Source organism: Serinus canaria, chromosome 26 (genome assembly GCF_022539315.1).
Source record: "Serinus canaria isolate serCan28SL12 chromosome 26, serCan2020, whole genome shotgun sequence".
Taxonomy (NCBI): domain Eukaryota; kingdom Metazoa; phylum Chordata; class Aves; order Passeriformes; family Fringillidae; genus Serinus; species Serinus canaria.
Window position 1 is genome coordinate 768,085 of NC_066339.1, and position 20,876 is coordinate 788,960.

The 20,876-nt window shown below is 45.5% G+C and overlaps 1 protein-coding gene across 12 annotated transcripts in view; it reads left to right on the forward strand.

Annotated features, from left to right (window-relative positions):
- Positions 1 to 20,876, forward strand: part of PPP1R12B (protein phosphatase 1 regulatory subunit 12B) — a 134,224-nt gene that overhangs the window by 15,010 nt on the left and 98,338 nt on the right. For 11 of the 12 annotated variants that reach the window (XM_030231073.2, XM_030231071.2, XM_030231075.2 and 8 more), the window contains exon 2: positions 19,667 to 19,797. In XM_030231073.2, coding sequence (XP_030086933.1) covers positions 19,667 to 19,797 — 131 coding nt within the window. Of the gene's footprint in view, positions 1 to 19,666; positions 19,802 to 20,876 lie in introns of those variants that run through there. The other variant, XM_050985212.1, reaches the window with a different exon arrangement.

Sequence of the window (20,876 nt, forward strand, 5' to 3'; positions counted from 1 at the left end):
GGTTCTATACCAGGAAAGAGCAAAACTTTGTGATTCCTTCTGACTGACAGCCACAAGCACAGATAGGATAAAGGTTTCCAAATTTATATGTAAAATGGCATTAGGGATGTTTAGTTTTTCCTACAAGGAAGGATTTAAGGACTTCAGAGTTTTAAAACAAATACTTTTTCTCATCCAGTGTAAAATTCAGCTGTGGAACTAATTGCTTTAGGACATAGCTGATGCCAAAAGCATCAATGTGTTCAGGATCTGCATAGTGGGTACAATTCTAACTGTGTAAGTTAAGCTCTGGATTGCCAAGCTCTAGGATGGGTGGAAGATACAAAAAGCAATTAAAAAAACATTATTTATTGCAGGTGAGAGTCAAGAAGAAAAAATAAGATGGGGGAAAATTAGTAAGGCCAAAAACCTTCTCAAATGTGAAAGCAAGAGTTTCAAAATTAAAATCTGGTGCTTTTTAGAGGGCTCCTAATACTATCCTGCAGAAATTGCGGTGATTGTGCTTAGTGGGCAATTTATTTAATTTTTTGGTAACTTTCTGCAGTGGTATGAAGATTATATTTCATAATGTCCTCTAAACTAGAAAAAATATTTATATGTATTTATAAAAAATATTTATATGGATATCATCTCACTAATCCAGGAGGTTTTGAGCATTTTTCTCTTCTTGGCTCATAGTAGACTGAACTGATACATCTGACTGAACGCAGTGTCCAGGTGTTCATGCAAGGGGTGGATTTCCTCTTTCTTCATCATCTGCACTGGCTTTTCTTTTCATTCTTGGGTGATTGACAAACAGAATTCGACCTTCACAGCCCTAAAAGGTTTGTCTTTTAAATTAATATCACTTGAGTCATTCTGAACAAGCATTCCCTCGTGCTGAAAAAGATAAGTGGTAAAAGTGTCTGTCTGTCTCTTGATGAGAGACTTCAGGGCTGTGCCAGCCTGTGCAGCAGCAGAGTCAGGGTTTGAACTTCAGAGCATATTGCAAGAGTTATTTTTGTTCCCTTATATTAACAGCTGCTGTAGAAGGAGCCCTGTGCTTAAGGCCAAATCCTGTCTTACAGTTACTCCGAGTATTGGCTTCTTTACAGTCTACAACTCTGTCCTCAAAATCCATTCTTTTTCATTCAGTTTAGGTGCTGTTAATCTGTGAAAAATGGTTCAATGCTTCAGAAAATGAACAAGGAATAAAATATTGATTGTAGTGTTTGGGAGGGGATCCATATGCTGACTGCACACCCAGCTTCCTGCAAATTGTGCTTGGGATTTCAGTTCAAGCCCTGGCCTAAGCAAGAACTGCTGCATCTTTTAAATTACAGTGTTGTGGTGATGAAACAAACCTTCAGAGTCCTGGAGATTGGGTGATGCCTATTGTTGACAAAGCTACTAACTTCTTTTTATAATTTATTTATTTTAAACATAGAGTCATGGAACCATTAAGTTTGGAAAAAACCTCCAAGATCACCGTGTCCAGCCTTTGACCAACCATCTTGTCAGGCAGACCAGAGCACTGAATGCCTTGTCCAGTTGGTCTTTAAACACCTCTAGAGATGGGGACTCCACCACTTCCTTGGGAAGCCCCTTCAAATGCCTGACCACCTTTTCTGTGGAGAAATTCTTCCTGATGTCCAACCTGAACCTCCCCTGGTAGAGCTTGAAGCTGTTGCTCTTGTCCTGTCCCTTCTCCCTAGCCTAGGAGAGGAAGCCAGCCCCTGTCCTGCTAATGTGTTGTGCTGGCCTGGCCTCAGTCTCTAACCATTCACCTCACCTTTTCTCCAGTTTGGTTAAACTTGTTTCCTAATGCCTTGGCTTCTTGGAGCAGTGCTTGGGTAATTCTCCTTCTGTGGTAGGATGCTGAAAGCTGCACCTCTTCTGCTGCCATGTGTTTGGCCTTTTGCTGCTTGCCCACAAACCAGACTGGGCTGTCTCAGTGGTGAGGTGTCACCTATCTCTGGTGACAGACAGGTGAGAGCAGATGGTTGCTGCTGGAGAGTTCCAGACACGGCTGGAAGCGGTCACAGAAACCCTTCTAGTTCAGTCCTGTGTACTGAGACATGATCGGGTTTATCAGAGCTTTTTAGAGAATACAGTTAATTATCCCCTTCCTAAACATTGTCACAAAGCACTTGTCTGCACCTCCCACAGAAGGCAAGAGCCCCAGTGCGTGGCAGGCTCAGCTGGAACCATGGGTGATGTGCTTCCTGCTTCAGCAGCCCTCCTCTGAGTCATTCAGCCAGCCCTCTCAATTACCCACTGGGGACAGAGAGGAGGGCATAGAAATGCTGGATTAAAAGTAGTGCTCTCAGCCACTGATGCTATAACAACACCTTAGTGAGTGCTGGACAGAGACCCCCAGGAAGCAGTGTGGGAGCTGGCAGGGCCAGCGTGTGCTGTAGCACAGCAGTGCTGGGGCTGCTCAGGCCTCCTCCATGATTCCCTAGTGCTGTGTCCTTTATGTGCTTGTTTTGACTTTAGATTCTCCCACCTAAATGTAGGAATATTCCTATTTTGCTTCATTGTAAGACTGTTTATGAGAGGCTGGGCTCTGCTCTCTGGAGCTCTCCACCTTCTCCTTTGGTTTCATCTTGCACCAGTAAAAGGTGATCTCTGATTCTCTTTTTGCTGAACAGGAGGGACAGAGCTGGGCCTCGTTAGTTTGTGCCGGTGGGACCTTTGGAGGAGTGTTCCCACAGCTCAGGGAACTGCAGGCAGTGGATTCCCTACCCAGCTCCATCCCTGCTGTGTGGCTGCAGTGGGTCGGAGTAGCAGCTGTGGGGAGCAAATGTGGAACAAATGTCCTGGTTTCCCCAACTTTTTACAGCTTGTTTTCTTTTTATCTTTCTGAAATCTTCTTCAGCCAGCTTGTTTTATCCAAGGAGATTATTTCTGTGGTACCCTAGAAATAGCATAAACCATATTAGTGATGCCACAAAAATCCTTAAGAAATGCTATTGGAAAATGGGGTAAGTTGTTAGGGTTTTTTGGGAGTGAGTTTTGTTTCTTATTTTGGTTTAGTTTTTTTCTTTTTTTTTTTTAGCTGAGCTTTTTCTCATTCATGTCCTATTCATATCTTGTATCTTTTTCAGTTGCGGAGTTTAGAATTTCTTACGATACGGAAAATCTGTTGCATTATATAGAGGCCTAATGATATTTTATGGTTTGTTTTGTTCGGCTCCAAGTAATTTCTAGAATTTGCTTTGATTTCCGATCTTGGAGCTGGTATTTTCCTACAGCTATTTGTTATAATCCTAAGAGCTTTTCCCTGAACTCAGTAATAAGCTCAGAGCCTTTCATTTTGGTATGTTTTGTTGGGTGTATTTTGTGCCTGTGATTCACTCTGCAGTGATCTGCACAACATTTTATCTGCTGTTCTATCAGCAGTTGCTCAGTACTGTAAGATTTTTCAAGTTTGTCCTTTGCTTTACCCCTTGAATAGTTTCACCAGCAAACTTCACCTCACTGATCACCTCCTCTTCCACGGCCTTTATGTAGTGCATTTGGTAGCACAGACCCTGGGAGAGAGCTTTCTGCAGAGCTCTCCAGGAAGATCTGTCTCATATTCTAGTCTCCTCATTAGAAGAATATGTTGAATTGTGCAAGAATCTTCTGTCTTACCTGGGCAACTCAGTGGCTTCAGGAGCCAGAGTGAGGGGCCTGTTAAGAATCCTTTAGAAAATCCCATAGAATCTCTGGAGCTGGAAGGGACTCACAAGGGTCATCAAGTCCACACCCTGGCTCTGTACAGGACAACCCAAAAAGTCACGTCATGTATCTGAGGTGAATGTCACCTCTGGACCTTCCTTGTCTACATGCTTATTTACCTTTCAAAAGACTCCAGTGGCTTTCTGTCACATGACTTCCGTCTGTAAAAGCCTTAGCGGATAATTTCCAAAATACAACCATTTCTTATACACCTGCTCTTCTGCATTGTACCATCCACTGATGTGACCCCAGCAGGGTGGTGGTTCTTGGGTTTGGTGAAATCTTTCCCATTCTCCATTCCAGGAGTTTCTTCACTTATCAGTGACTTTCTTTCCATCTTCTCAGTCATATAGTGACACACTTGGTGTTTGTGGATTTGTCTGGTGCTACACCAGGGCAGGGTCAGGCTGGATATCAAGGAAAGGTTCTTCCCCCAGAGGGTGCTGGCACTGCCCAGGCTCCCCAAGGAATGGGCACGGCCCCAAGGCTGCCAGAGCTCGTGGGGTGTTTGGACAGCCCTGCCAGGGATGCCCAGGGTGGGATTGTTGGGGAGTCTGTGCAGGGCAGGGATTGGACTGGATGGTCCTTGTGTGTCCTTTCCTGCTCAGAAGATTCCATGATTCTGATGGATGTAGCCTTGATGCGGTTTCCAGGAGTGCTGCCTAAGCACTCCTGCTGTCCCATCTCCTGTTCCAAGCCTTTGAGTTTCTGGAGCCTTCCCTGGCTGTGCACCTGCCATGTCTGCAGCAGGGAACTCACCTTCATCCCATGGCCATCACCACCTGCCCAGACTTCTGCCTGAAATCCACCAGCTCATGGCCTTACTTTTGCTTCAAGCTGGGAACTCAGCCTGCAGGCAGGGGTGGATCCATGGTCTTGGGGATCTGCAGTCATGTTGCAATGGGAGAAAGACAGGATTGCTCTCCCAAGGATCATTTTACTGCTTCCTCCTTTGAGTTCTTCCCTTACAATTGGCACAGAGATGGGGCTGCATTTTGATCCCTCTGAAAGTCTTCCTGTGTGATGTTCTTTGTGTCTCTACTTTTCAGCAGAAACCAAAGAATCATAGAATTGTTTGGGTTGGAAGGAGACCTTGAAGACCCATCTGGTTCCAACCCACCCCCCTGCCATGGGCAGGGCCACCTTCAACTAGACCAGGTTGCACAGAACTTCATGCAGCCTGTCCTTGAACACCTCTAGGGGTGGAGCATCCACAACTTCCCTGGGCTACCTGTTCCAGGGCCTCACCTCCCTCACAGTAAATAATTTTTTATTAAGATCTAATCTAAAGCTGCCCTCTTTCAATTTGAACCCATTCTCCCTTGTCACGTAAATAGCAAGATAGTAAATAGTCTTGCCCCAACTTTCCTTTAAGTTTCTCTAAGACACTGAAAGGCAACAATTAGGTCGCTCTAGAGCCTTCTCTTTTCCAGGCTGAACAATCCCAATGCCCTCAGCCTTTCTTCATAGGAGAGGTGCTCCATCCCTCTGATTAACTTGGTGGCTTTGTCTGAACTGGGGTGACCCACTCAGACAAGAGGTTGTTCCATACCTCTGGCAGTTGGGCTTTGTTGACAAACCTCGCCCTCTCCTTAATTCTCCTGTTCACCATGCAGGTTGTAGTACTCTGTTCCTGAGGATTTCCTGTGCCACCCACCCGCAGGGCAGACTCATGCTCAGGAGACACAGTGCAATAAACAGAGAATTCACCATCCTCCAGCTGGACTTCCACCAGGTTTTGATTTACTTCAGGGATGAGTAGAGGCTGTAGTTCACCTGTAAGCCCAGGCAGCTGCCTGGCTAGTGCTCCTGGTGGTTCCAGAGGTGGGGAGTTTGCTCTGCTGCCAACCCTCCCTTTACTGGATGCATTCATTGCTCTCACCATTTCTGGCTGTGACCTTTTTTCAGCCTCTGCCATGTGTGTGACACTGTGGAAGTCCTGTTGGGGCACTCAGGCAGAGTTCACAGCAGGCTGGCAGTGGGGTATGTGCACAGCGCTGAGGCAATGACTGGGTTTATGTTACTCTGAGGAACACATAAAAGTTTGTATCAGGTCTGTATTTCTTAGATCTCAGAGACCACAGTTTCTGATTAGATTTGAAATGTGATTCATGCCACTGGGGAAAGCTGACACCTTAGCTGTGTCCATCTTTCAAACTACCAAGTATCTGATGTCATGCTCTGACAAGGGGCAGTGCATGGCCACATCTTTGGCACACTCACCTACCCTGTGAGAGGCTCACAGGGCAGTCAAGCAGCTCCTCTCCCTCTGCAGTGACCTTATTTCATAGGTCATTTCCTTTAACAGCTCGGTGCTCTCTATACCATGTTGGCCACCACCTCTCTTTTCCACAGACATCACCAGAATGGAGTTCCCTGCCCTTTCTTTGGACTGCTGATGGCAGCAGGAATGAAATGTGCTCAGAAACAAACAGTGAAGAATTTTGTTACTGGTTGTGCTGAGATTTGCTTTGGTTTGTTTCCCACAAGAATAAAAAAACTCCAAGACACTTTGCTGTGACCAAGCAGCCCTAACAGTGTCAATTGATTTATTTTTCTTCTTTTTTTCCTGTTAATAAAGGCAAGTACAAATGAGATCTGCCTGAAAGTGTGGTTGGCATTTGAAAACTCACACAACTTGCATCCTCAAACATGTATTTTTTCAGTATTGGGAGTTCTTGAAAAAATTTTACCTCTGCTCTGGAGCCAGGTTGGGGGAGCTGGGGGTGTTCAGCCTGGAGAAGGCTAAGAGACTCTAGGGATCCTTCCAGTGCCTGAAGGGGCTCCAAGAGAGCTGGACAGGGACTTTGGATAAGGGCCTGAAATGTCAGGACACAGGAGAATGGCTTCCCAGTGCTAGAAGGTAGGGATAGATGGGATATTGGGAAGGAATTTTTGGCTGTGAGGGTGGGGAGGCCCTGGCACAGGTTGCCCAGAGCAGCTGTGGTTGCCCCTGGATCCCTGGAAGTGTTCCAGGCCAGGCTGGATGGGGCTTGGAGCAACCTGGGCAAGTGGAAGGTGTCCCTGCCCATGCCTCTCCTGGAACCACTTTAGGCGCTGGAAGAGGCTCTTAGGTCTCCCCAGAGCCTTCTCTTCTCCAGGCTGAGCACCCCCAGCTCTCTCAGCCTGGTGTCAGAGCAGAGGGGCTTCAGAGCTTTAAGTTCCTTTCAAACCCAGACCAGTCTGGGATTCTCTGAAGGATGTGCAGACTCTGTTATAGGACCATGAACTCCTGTGTTCTTTACCTGCTACACTAAAAATGCCAGCTGTAGTCTAGGCTTAAATTGCTATGTTTGGATAGGTTTATTTGCTATGTTTTGGGAAAATATCTAACTTCTGCTATAATATCTAATTATATCAAGGTTTCAGCAGCATTTAAAAGAAAGTATTTCCTTAAAGCTGAACTGTGATAAGTGATGTTGCAAATCGCAGTGATGGCACTAGAAATGGAAATGCTGCAAAATTGTAGCTGTGGACCTTTCAGGAATAGTGTGGAATCACTTTATTTTTAGAAAGATTTCTTTATCCAGCCCCCTCTTTGTCAGCTCCATAATTTCTTATGCTTCAAAGAAAATTCTGTGTCCTCTGATTGATGTGGAGCCTTTTCCTGCTGGGAATAGTGAATGTGGCAGTTGAGCCATGGTAGATGCCAGGCTCTTGTTCAGGTGTGGGCAGAAGCAGTGGCAAAACTCAGAAAAACCCCTTGTTTGCTTGACTGAGAAGGCTTTGAGTGGCATGGGACTGGAAAATGCCCAAGCAAGCTGCCACACATCTGTCTGGGGATGATTTTTACTTCTAGGAGCACATTGACTGATCCTTAGAGAGGTTTTAGCCACTGAATATATAATTGCAAAGTAGCAAATTTAAACTTTCCTGCATGCTGCGAAACTGGAAAGGAAAATGAATAAATAGAATTACTGACTGTATGTTTTTCTCTTTATATACCACCTTTTTTTTTCTGACCACAAAGGTAAAATTCAGGTCTTGAAACAAAACTTGATGTGGCGGCAAGACAGGGATGTGCATGGAAACCAAAGTCTGTGAATAAACTGACAATGAATCCCTCCAAGGAATCTCCTCTTGCTCTTCACCTGTAGTTGTGTTGAGGTGTTTCTGCTCACAGACATTGGTTTCTAGTCACTTACTGCTAATTCAGCATTTTTGGCATTTGCAGGAGTTCATGAAACTTCTCGTACATTAACTTTGGTGTCTGTACAGTAGAGCAGGTTTCTGTGAAAGCAGTACTGGCCCTGGAGTGACTTGAATGCTTTCTGTGTTGAAAAATCCATTTTCCCCTGGGCTTTAGGCAGCATGAGCTGTCTGTCTTGACATAAGCAAGGTATTATGTGGCAGCTTAAGACTATCTTAGTCCTGCCCTTCCTGCTGCTCCTGTCATGTGCCTTTGACACCAGTGCAAGTGCTTGTCTGGTCCCACTGGTGAGCCAGTTTAGCTCCTGGATCTGTTCATTGGGGTATCAAATGAGTGTCAGTGCCCTTGCTGGGGGAGAGGGTCTGCTGGCAGGGTGTTGGTTATATGAGGGCAGCCCTGGCTTCAGCAGAGCCTGCTGCAAAATCCTGCCACGGCAGAGACTAAAGAAAGCCTGGAGTGATCCACAGAGATTTTTCTGTCTGCCTTTGAGGTCTATAGTTAGGCAACACAAATCTCACCTTTAGTTTGCCAAGTTGTAGCTAAATCATTTGCAGCTGTTTTTCCATGTCTCTGCTGGAGTAGAAGACCTGGAGAGGCTCTTCCTGTAGAGGATTCTCTGCCAGAGCAGAGGGGCCCTGCCTGGCCTTCCCACCCCACCTTGCTCTTCCAGCAGGTGTGGTGTGAGTGGAGCCACCTTTCCAAGTGGGCCACCAAGTGATTTTACATTTTTTCCTCCCATTATTCACCAGGAGAGTCCCCATTTGGCATTGGCCACACCATGCTGCTTAGTCACCACCAGTGGCCCTGCAAGGCATTGGGGTGAGTGTCAGGCCTGGCCTGCAGGGCACCACCTTGGTTTGGCTGAAGCTGACCTAAGGCTGCATCTTGGAAGTTTAGCATATGTTTGTGTTGTAGAGATGATGGCAGAACCATATCTGTATTTGCTTGTGTTGTGAAAATGAAGTCTTAAGGAGCTGCATTAAATAGTGCAGTGTAGCCCTTGATGGAGCTCCTGTCAGGTCAGAGGATTGTTAGCTGAACATTTCTTTGCTAAGCAAACGTGCAGTACCTAAATTTCCATTTTTCACACAGGATTGAGATACTTGTGAGTTTTCTAATTATAAAACATAGTTATTTTGGGCAGGAATGAAAATTTCAGTAATTTAAAGGCAAGGTTTTATATAGACTGTCTTGATCTAGTGCCAGGGAGCGCTGGCTGAGGGGGAGAGAAATTTCATACTTAGTGGTCAGAATGACTAAACTGGTGAGACTTGAAAAGCCAGTGCTGTTCCACACCATTAGAAAACTGGCAGTCCCTGCTTTTTAGTGACAGAAAGACTTTATTTTTAGTGTTGGCAGTTGATCACATACTGGACTCATTTCAAGCTCTTCTCAGATGGTACCAAGCATTAGCCTCTGCTGTTGAAATAATGGGTATTAAAAATCATGCTGGAACTAGTGGGATGATGATGATGATGAAAAGGAAGGGAGTAAAATAATGATCTAGAGTGAATTTTGAAGTCAGTCCCACATGGCCTGGTGCTGGTTTAGAGCTGTGTTGTGGGTTGTAAACCCAAATGGCAAACCAGTCAGTTGGCTGCAAAGGAGCCCTGTGGAAGTGGAAAATCAATGTCTTGGGCCCTGTTTGGATGAGAGGTGAATTCAGTGCAAGTTGCCGGGCGCATGGGAGCACAAATACTGTGAGGCTGGAGGGGTTCATAGAACCATAAAACATCCTTGGTTGGAAGAGATCATGGAATCTAAATCCTGGCCCTGCACAGATACCCCAGCAATCTTACTCTGTGTCTGAGAGCATTGTCCAAGCCCTCCTTGAGCTCTGGCAGCCCTGGGGCTGTAACCATTCCCTGGTCCCTGGGGCTCTTTGCATAGTGAAGCCATGTCTGTGTGGTCCATGCTGATCTTCCTAAGTTTGCCAAAATGCTCTTTGATTAGAAATGTTCAAGGAGAGGCAAAGAGCTGGCAATCCTGCATGCCTGTGCCTCTCATCCTAGAAGAGTTAAAGCAAAGCAGAGCAATTTAGCTTTCTTCCCATTTCCCTCCCCTTTCAGTAACACAGAGTGTGAGTGTCCAGCTGACCTTCTCTCTCCTTCCCCCAGTGGCTCCTGTTTCTTCACAGAAGCTGAGCTGGAAGCTTTGGCATTCCGAGGGTGAGGGCAGGTCCTGTCCATGCAGGGACAAGCAGAGTGTGATGCTTCAGCACTCACTGGCAGCACCAGCGCTGCAGCACATGCAGGAGTCCTGGCATTTGGAAAGAATTCCACAGACATTTAGCCAAACTATCTCTGCTTTAGTGCAGCAGGTATTTACATCTGACTCCCTGTAAATAAGATGATGGCCCCAGTACATATATGAAGGTGTGGGGAGTTTCAAAATATATTCAAAGATGCTTCTATTCAAAGCACCTCTCCACCTGACATTTCATGCTGCTATTTCATCTTGGAAATGCTATGTTTACAGCATAATTATGCCTTTGCACATACTCCTCTCTTCCCATGTGCTCTGCTGGGTTTTTTGTTGTGCTAATCATTATAAGAGATTTGTTGTTGGTTTCTTTTGATGACTGACATGGATACTGCTGAGTACTTCTCGTTGTGTGTGGGGCTTTTTCCAGTGGAAAAATCTGACATAATCCATATATTTCTTTTCCTGCTTACATGAGAAGTATGACTCAACTGCTGTTAAAGAAATGAACCTCCATAGCTAATTAATCAGACTAGAAAATGAATCTTTTTATCTCATTTCGCTCCCTTTCCTCTGTTCTTTTAAAAGTAGAATTTACCTCTCTCTCCTGGTTCTAATGTGGCCATTTCAGAATTAGTTTTGCCAAGATTTTTAAAGCATTAAGATTTTAAAGCTGGGTTGGTGGTACAGAAGTGCCTGTGCAGGGTGGCAAGGCATGAGGACATGCAGAAGCCAAGGCTGAGCAGAGAGAAGGTGCAAAAGCTCTGTGGTTTTGCAGGAGCAGCAGAATGAGCTATTTGTTGTTTCCCATATCACTGGTGAGTGTAATCTGTGCTGCTAGAGATACGGGGATCACTTGGAGGTGGAATTTTAGGCAGTGCTGGTTCTGACAGAAGCCCCTTAAGAGCAGAGCTGTGATCATGGGACACCATGGCAAGGTCATAGCTTCCAGTGCCGAGAGTCCAAGTGCTGACAGTTGCCAGGCTATTTTGGGAGCGCTTTTCCCTTTGTTTTCTGTGAACTCCTCTCTCTGTGCTCCCAGATTTAACCCTCATGCTGTTCAGCTGTCATCAGCCCTCCCTTTGTTTGTGGTTTTGAGGTGTGTGTTGACATCACGTATTTTCTCTTGCCTTGCATTTGCTGGAAGATGGACTCTCGTATCTCCTGGCTAACCTTGTTCCATGTATTTTAGACTTATGACAGAAGAACAGTCGAGAAGTGAGTCTTGTCATTTAATCCTTTTGGCTGTGCTGTGACAGCATGACTGAATTGCCCTGCCAGTGCTTCCAGCCCAGTGTGTAACAGTTAATGGTGCTGCTGGTGTCAGTGTTGGCCTCTGGTTTGCCGGAGCCCTTTAACCATTTCCAGAACTTCAAAGTGATCTCGTTACACCAGTCCTGTAGAAAATGTTGTTATAAAGAAAACCCTCTCAAAGCTCAGGTTAAGGAGTGACCTGGGAGATCTTGGCTCGAGGAGGGTTGTCCTGTGGCTGCTGGTCAGTCCTGGAGGATGGGGCTCAGCTCACCTGGTGTCAGTGGGTCTGTGCTGCTCTGCAGGCCATGGGAAAGGACAGGCACATCCCACCCAGCTTGGGCAGGCAATGTCCTCTGAGCACATTTTGAAAATGTGGATGAAACTGATCCTGTGCAAGGCAAGGTGTGGGAGCAAATGGCTGGGAAGGAGGAACCCTGGTAAGCTGGGCTTAAACCTGCTGGGGCTCTTATGGAGATCTTAGGCTGAATTCAGACTGCACTTACATCAACTCAGAGAAACCATTCTGTTTGTAGACTACTACTTTTGATGGCCTCTATTCAGTCCCACACTTCACTTACCACAGAGGTCAAACCTTTTAATAATTTGAGCGTGCTGTCTCCCCTTGGTTTGTTTAAACAAAACCGACTTTGTTCACCCCATGTCTCATGCAGATTTTTTTGTAGCTCCTGGGTGGTTTAGCCTCTGTCACTCAAATGAGTCTACATCAGGTTTTCAGCATAAGGACATCATTTAGGAGGCAAAAGCCAGAGGCTTGGGCATATAAAGCATCAAAGCTGTGGAGGTGAGTCAGGTCTGGATCAGAATGGCTGCACAAATCTATGTCTTCTAGTCCTTCCCCACAATTATAAAGTTCCCTGAATTTTCAGGAATAAATGTGTCTGTGTATGTCTGTATGAACATATATGCACATGCTTATGATAATCCACATGGAAATCCACAGCCCAGAAGGGCGAGTAGAATTCCCTGCTGAGACTGGAGGCACTAGATTAGGAGTGTCCAGAGGTACTTCCCAGCTGCACTGATTCCCTGGTGTGTCTGTGGCTGGTCTGTACCTGACTGGCACTGGGGTGTGTTGAGAGCTGGGCGCTCTTCAAGCAGTAGCAGGTGGTCCCTGCTCTGAGGGTCTCTCCATCTGAATTGTAAGGGGTTTCACCAGATGGAAGGAAGGAGTGGCCTTCTGAGCACATGGACGTGTGGAGAAAAGTCCTGAAGATCAGTGCAGGAATGATGGATGTGTGGTTGTATGGGAGAATCTCAGAGGACTCAAGAGTTACAGAAATTTGGGTCGGTGGTGAACAGAGGGAAGCAAGCCATGTGGGTGTGTAAACATGGTTCAACATTTGATTTCTAGATTGGAGGAGAGTCTGGTAGAAGAATTAATAATGGTGGTTTCATGAGCAATCTGATTTAGCAGCTGCACGATTTTGCACAGGACAAGAGGCACCATAGTGCTGGGAGGCTCTGGAGATGGGTATTTCCTGGAGTAATCAAGAAGAGTTGAAGCATGGCCTCTCCTAGCCTGGCAGCTCATACTCCATTTCCAAAGCCAGCATGTGCCTGAGCAGGCAGTTTACGTATCACATTTATGTGTGACAAGTGGAACTGCCAAGTATGATTTCCATGTGGGAACCATGGGGATTGCTGCCCCAGGATCTGACACGGTAGGATTACGAGATTTTCACTCTTTGCACAGAGAAGTCGCTGAGATTGGGTTCTGTCACAAGACTGGGTATTCATAGTAGAAACACATAACACAGCAGCCAAGCATACAGCCCTTTCTGCTTTCCCCTTCCTGCATTTTCTTTGTGCCTGGAGCAAATGCATGGTTTCTCTCTCTCAAATCCCAACTAACCACATTGGGAGCACCAGAGAATTAAACACAGCCAAAATTAGCCCACAGCAGTTATTACAGGTTTCCTGACTGGCTGATGCCAAGTGTCTACATGCTGCTTTATCCCATGATCATGACACTGGCAGATGTGATATATTATTTGTAAACTGACTATTGGCTCAGAGGGGCTGCAGGGAGCAGAGCCTTGTGCTCCCAGCCAGGTTCCCCCTTGTTACAGGTGTTGCTGTTGGTAGGGCCAGCACCTTGTGCAGACACAGGGCAGGACTTGGCCCTGCTGCTGAGTGGCTTTTACTGACATCCTGGCCAGAACTGTTCTTCCTGCAAACAGCTGCACTGAATGTTATTCTTGTATTTATGTTAAATCACCAACAACTGGGCAAGTTGTGAAGAAAACAACCACCTCCACGTGGGTGCCTGTGACAGCACTGCGGATGTGCAGTTACTGCCTGGCATCTGTGTTCTCCTGGGTTTGTAACCACTTTTCTCCTTGTGGAGGTGAAAAGGTTTTTTTTTTTTCCCTCTCAGCTGATCCCAAGCAATTTCTTAGGAATTTGTGAGGTGGTTTAGATGCTCTCCTCACTGCTATCCTGTGTGTTTCTAATATGTAGTGAAATGTAACACCAGTCCTAGGCTTTGCTAAATGTGTAGCATCCCTAGAAAGTGAGCAGTGTCACACTGCTCACACCTTCTTGGAGCTCGATTCCCAGTCCTCTGAAAACCCTCAGTCTCGTCCCATCTGTCTCCTTTTCCTCCCTGATCCACCAATCTCAGAACCAGGGGATGCTTAGGAGATATGCAGACCAAACCCTTGGCAGGCAGCTGGAGCAGAGATTCATCAGGGCTCAGCAGTGCTTGTGCGTTCTGGGTGCTCAGAGGAAAGAGCAAACACAACACCATTGTAATAATGAGGTTTCATTCAAGATAAGAGCAGATTTTGTCTGGTTGCTGGACAAGCCTTGCCAGACAAGCCAAGTTGTTGTGTCCCATTTCCTGGTGTCCCCGTTTCCTTACTGTAATGTAAACTTCATGCTGGGAAGAAGAATGCCTTGGCAACAGCTCCTGGCAAGCTCCAATCTGCAGCAAGCGTCCCTGGCTGGAAAGGGCTCCACCTGTTCTCTGCAGAGGGGGTAAGCTAATATGCCATATCTGCAAATTTTAGAAACTGAGCACTTCCTCCCTATGGAAAAACTGCTAAATGCTGGTCTCCTGCCAGGAGCTGGAGGAACACCATGAGCTGGGGATGGAGACTTGCCCAGCAATGCCTGGGATTCAAATCCTATGAGCCAACTTTCTTTGCGTGTTGAGTGGGTAATTCTGGACACTGGATGTGGTTTTGCATCAAGAACTGCTAAAACTGTAATACATTAGTACCATTCCAGAAGCCCTTGAAGCTTATCAACTGCCAAGAAAAATACAGGGGTGGCAAGAGATTAGCCTGCTGAAGATCCATGATGAGAAGGAGAGATATTGACCCTGTACTCCCACCCTGCCACATCACCTTGAAGGTTGTGTTAGAGCTTGTACAGAGGCAGAGGATAAAGTAGGAATTAAAAATTTAAAGAAAAAATTGCTATGCTTTGTAGTTAACCTCGCTTTTAGCCTCTCCTACGTGTGAACTAAGCAGCTGAGGGTTAGCAAGGCCTGAAATGGAAAGAATTAAGCCTATTTCTCTATTTTTCTTCATGCCTGATTCCAAGGGCAGTTTAAGAGAGGGAGTGTTTCCTTACATGAAGAAACTACCCACCAAAAAGGCAACATTACTCCTCAACCAATCCTTTTTGACTGTCTCCCCTCCCTTCGGGGGCTGAGGGCAGGTGTCTGCTTTGTGACTCTGCTCCCCGAGGTCGCGGTCCTTACCATGTTCCTGAGGAATGAAGGATCAAATAAGAGACGAGAACTCTATAGCAATAGATCTCTCGGGTTGCTAAACTTATCCACTCTCCTAAATCTCTTGGAGGATTAGTAGTACTTAAAGGAGAACATATCTACCCCTTTACTTCCTCTTTGTCCTCTTCTCCTTCCTCCAGTAACCTCAGGTAACCCAGTTGGTCAGCCTGAAGGTGAGCTGTACCCCTGAACCCCAGGAAGGCCATTTTTCCTGCAGGCTGGCTCACAGTGCTTAATTTCAGTGGATTTGCACTAGAAAACACACAGCAGAGATGTGCTGGAGGGGTATCAGTAGTCAGGCCTCTCAAAAATTTTATATGGACAAATGTGTGCCCTAAGTTCTTCTAAACACTGAGAATTTTGTTCTTTACTGTGTATCTTGGTTAAATGGTGACATATATGAAACTATTAATACCATTAATGTATGTGCAAGTATGAATTCCCTGATAACATCAGTGTTAATCAGTTGATATCTTTAAAGTACTCACAGAAATACATTGCAACCCCTAAAAGTTGCCATTTAATCTGTTGTAACATTTTTAAGGCTTTCTAAAGTTCTTAAAGTTCAGAAGATCTTTAGAAGTTACCAATTTTACTCATTATCCAAGTTGTTGACCTCATAATTCTTGCTCTGAGTTGTGTTAAACATGTCATTATCATGTTAAGATATGAGAAGTGTACTCTTTTAGGGTGTTTGACTAAAAAATTATGTAAATAGTCCCTTGTCTGATAGTTTCTTGCATGACACCATGATGAGATTTTCAGAGCTGAACAGGAGTTACTCAGTACTTTTTTGTCTAATGCCGGTTTTGGAAACTCCTTTTCCACCTCATTTTTTCAAATCTCAGCCAATGTAATTAGTTGCATGTAATGATACAACAATGCAAAAAAATCTTGTCTTTTGGTGTTTGAGGTAGGCATGGTCATACCTGTCACTTAAAAACCATCCATGTTACTCTACTCTGTCTCAGTTCCGTTCCCATGTGTTGTCAGCTTGAACTAAAATCAGTATTTGCCAGGCAGTGTTCCATGGCTGGATCACATACGTGGGACAGCAGCTTTTCCTTGATCACATACATTGAACAGCAGCTTTTCATGAATTACAGAAGAGTGGAGGAGGGTTATTTCTCTTACATATTAAAGAATATTCTTCTGCTCCATTAAGGATAAAGGTGGAGACCTTTGCACTTGCCTTTCTCTTGGTGGCAAGTGCAGACAGCAAGTGTTAAATGGTTCTGGCTCCCTTGGGAGTCCCTGGTGCTGTCAGCACCCACAGAGCCCTGACTCCTCATCATCAACTGCTCTCTGCAGGAGCTGGGAGAGGCAAATCTCTGCAGATTTCTGTGTAGGAACAGGTGGGGATTGATCCCATTATGCTGCTGGTTCTAGCATGCATTCCATCAGAACCAGGCAGAGTGGGCACAGCACAACAGCAAGGCAAATAACAGGGAGAAATTGTTAAGAGTGACAGGGCTCTTTTAGGCATTTAAACAGGCATTTAACTTTAGAGTTTAGTTTATCCAGTGGCTTGGGCAAGAACCATGCTTTTCCCTTGGCTGATTCCCAGCCTGTGCAGATGTAGTGGGTGTATTTGATAAACAATGTAAATACAATTCTCTGTCAAATATGTACAAAGCTCACGCTCTAGAGACATTCTTCAGTCTAAATTTGGATTCACACTCGAGCTACAGGTAACACTTGAACAAACCCAGCAGAATAGTGAGTGTGCACAGGCAGGAACCATCCATCCACCTTGCTGCCTTGGCTGATAAAATTCCTCTGTGAGGCTCCAGTGCTGTGGGCAGCCAGAAGGGATTGTGCCCAAAAGGAAAGCACTGCGTGGGTGAGCCTTTCCTGGCTATTTCCAGAGCAATATGCTTTTAGATGAAGTCAACACTGGTGGTGTTCCAGGTCAAAATGTAAGTAAATCATCAGGAAGATGTTAAGTGCAGTTTATTTGAAGTGTGTTGGGGGAAGGCTTGAAGTAAATCACAATAAATACGAGTGGCAGCAAAACAGAGATTGGATCTGAGTTTTGCAGGATCAGACTTGAATTCTCTAAGAATTTCTCCTTGAGCTGAAGAGGGATTATTATGGATCCATGTGTTTCCATGCATCTCTGCATGCATCACGTCCTTTGCCTTCCTGCTGCATTTCAGTGCATTGGTACAGACAGAAGACATTCATAGATTTGTTTGTGTAGTTTGTGGGATTATGGAAATCAGGCACTTATCCTTTCTACAGTGTGCCTTAAAATTAATCAGATATACACTGGGCATGCTGAGTTCTCCTGGACAGTAGGAATATTTGACTTGCATTTCCTGCCCCCATCACCTGCTGAGACTTGGAGGCTGCATCTGTGTTGCTGAAGCAAAAGAAACAAGTTGCAAGGTAAATCCTGATTAGATTGTGAGAAGAATTATCCACAGAGAGGATGGTGAAGCATGAGGGATGGGAAGTCTCCATCCCAGCAGACTGAACTGAAGCAGGCCCTGAGTTGTGTGATCTAACAAGATTTAGCCATGCTGTGAGCAGGGGGTCAAACCAGATAAACTAAAAGAAGACCAAACCTTTGCTCCTGAAGCTGGTGGTAGAACCTGGTTTGCACCCACATTGCTGAGATGTAACCATGTCCTGCCCCATCATGCTTGGACCTGGGGCTTCTCCAACCTTATGGTGATGCCCTTCAGTCCCCAAGACTTTTTTGTTTGTGTTGGGTTGGTTGGTTTTTGGTTGTTTTTTTTCCCGGTTTTACTTCTTGAAATAATCTTAGAGAAGGCTCTCAGAGCAGGGTTTACAGGACAAAAATGTTTTGGGCCTGAGGGTGGGAGATCATAGATGGACTAAGTAGGGGGGATGGAGCCAGTCCAGACTGAGCTCAGCCATTCTGGGTTTGGAGCAGCCCCTGAAAGAAATGATTTCTAGACTTCTGCTTGTGCTTTTCTGGCCAAGGTTCAGGTAAACCAGTCTAAAGCAGGGCCAGGAAACACACTGATGCTTTAGCACAGGCTTTATTGGGACTTGAGCCTGCTCCTGGGGCATCCTTTCCCAGTGCTGTGGATGTTCCCTGTGTTGTCTCATTTTTGCCAAGTACCTGCACTAGGAGTTAATCTGGAATGTGCTTCCTTGGAGATTTCAAAGTTGGGCTTGTGCATGGCTGTTTGTGAGCCAAGCAAATGGAGGAGTGATTGTGTCCTAAGCAGGCAGTTTGGGATTTACCTTGAGAACCCTAGAGTGTCCTGAGTCGGAAAAGCTCCAAAAGGATCATCCAGTCCAACTCTCTTTGCAGTAAGAATAACAAGAGCTGGTTGTCCTGGTCCAGGACATGCCTCTCCTTTGACTTGAGCAATGCAGCATAGAAGAACATGTGGATAAACCAGGATTGTTTATTTTTGGGGTGTGTGGATATTGGTTCAAGAGGATTTCCTCTTTTTTTTTTTCTTGCTGGGACAGGAATGGATGGATAGTCAGTGCTGCTCATTTGAGATTGATCATCTGTGAGTCACCTGGCTGCTGTAAACAATAGGTGTGCCCACATGAAACTGTGTAAAAGGATTGGGATTTTGGAGGAATCCTGGACAAGCTATTTCCCTGTCTAGTAATGGGGAGCTGTGCTTCTGCCTGGGGATGGACATGTAGTAAAAAGCAGTCCTTGCACCTCCTGGTCATGCCCTGTGCTCCCCAGCAGAGGCACACACACTGGGATGTGTGTATTAAGTTGCCAGCTCATCCTTAAATAGCAGCTTCCAGTGAACTGTAAATGTAACAAAGAATGTGCTGGAGACAGGAATTTGAGGAAGGAGGAATTCCACCCAACAGAATTGCTGAGACTTGAAAATAAAGCTAGGTTTTCTTCTGGCAACTTCAAAGCAGGGAACTCTCTGTAAATGCAGGCTCAGGAATGACTACAACAGCTAATCAAGGGCTGTCATTCTCTTCAGTATCTCATGGGGATGTAGAACAAACAGGGAAAGTTTCCTGTGTTAGACTCAGCAAAACAAAGAGATACTGCTGAATAAAGAAGTTATTAACTTCCCTAGAACTCTGCTTTTGCCATGATTACCTCTGTAACTGAGCTGCTTTAGTCTGGCTCCTGGAGCTGCTGCTTTCCCTTCTCATCCCTGCCCCTAGTGAGGCCTCATTGTGTTCACTGTTACAGCCTTTATTCACTGACATTTTGAGGACCAGTATAATCTAAGTAAATACACAGCTTGCCTTGCTTAGAGGGATTTGATGCTGTACCTAAAACTACCACAGATCCATCATGTCAGTGTCCCCTTTATGGGGAGGGTACTGTGTGGGAGAGGGGAAGGAGATCACTGGTGAAAAGTGAAATTTGAGCAAATTCAGAGGTTGTCCATCTGGGAACTCTGGGTTACAGTTAATTTTTGAAAGTTCTGAAATTAATTTGTTTTCATTGACGATTGAAGTTACCCTAAGCTTTAAAGTGTGATTGCTCACAGCATGGGAAGCTCAACCCAGATATTGCCTGCTGCCAGTAAGGGTTGTATGTTTGATTTAACACCAACACAATTTTTTCCTCTCTCTTCCTTTTTCCTTTAATCCTTCTGCCCCCTGGACATCCCCTCCCTCAGGCCTGTATTGATGAGAACCTGGACATGGTGAAGTTCCTGGTGGAAAATGGAGCCAATGTGAACCAGCAAGACAACGAGGGCTGGACCCCTCTTCACGCAGTGGCATCGTGTGGCTACCTGAACATAGCAGAGTGAGTGAGTCTGGAGCAGCTCTGGGTATTTATAACACTTCCCTGTGCCTTTCTATTCAGAGCAGGTACACAGGTGATGAATACTCTAAGCCTTGTACAATGCTTTGGAAAGCAATGCTGGAAATAGGTGCTTTTCTCTTCGTACTGAATTCTGAACTTCAGAGGATTAAGGTGAAGCCTTCAACTGGTTGCCTTTTTCTGTTGTCATTAGACTGTCTTATGATTCATTAGATACTTTAGCTAAAATGCCAAGCAAAAAGGAAAATGGGACAGCTGCTACAGGGATGTGAAGTGAAGGAGCTCCTCCCTGAGAGGGTGAGCAGGCCCTGGCACAGGGTGCCCAGAGCAGCTGTGGCTGCCCCGTGCCTGGAAGTGTCCAAGGCCGGGCTGGACAGGGCTTGGAGCAAGCTCGGATAGTGAAGGTGTCCCTGCCATGGCAGGAGTAGGACTGGATGGGATTTAAGGTCCCTTCTGACAAACCAGGCTGGGATTCTGTGAGTACATTTCCTTACCACAGACAGATTAGTGTGAGCAGTGCTGTGGTTAAGTGGGGACTTTCAAGATCAGCTGTCAATCTAGCACCAGCAAGATGTTCACCACTAAACCTCAAGTGCCACATCCACTCCTTTTTTGAACACTTCCAGGGATAGTGATTCCACGACTGCCCTGAGCAGCTGTGCTAGGGCCTGACCACTATTTCTGAAAAGAAATTTCTCTTAATCTCCAACCTGAATCTCCCCTGGTGCAGCTTGACGTCATTTCCTCTTGTCCTGTTCCTTGTTCCCTGGGAGCAGAGCCCTACCTCTACCTGGCTGCACTCTCCTGTCAGGGAGTTGTGCAGGGCCAGAAGGTCCCCCCCGAGCCTCATTTCCTCCAGGCTGAACACCAACCCTTAATTCTTTACCAGTCATACTGTGCTTATATATTTAGTCCACCACAGCTACCAGAAAGTTTCCAAAATTTGAATTAAGATAACTATTTCTTAAATGAATCGAAAATAAATGATAAAAACAGGCAACCTCACCCTCCTATATTTGTGTGCTTAAACAGATACTTCTTTTACTTCTCAGAATTCTACT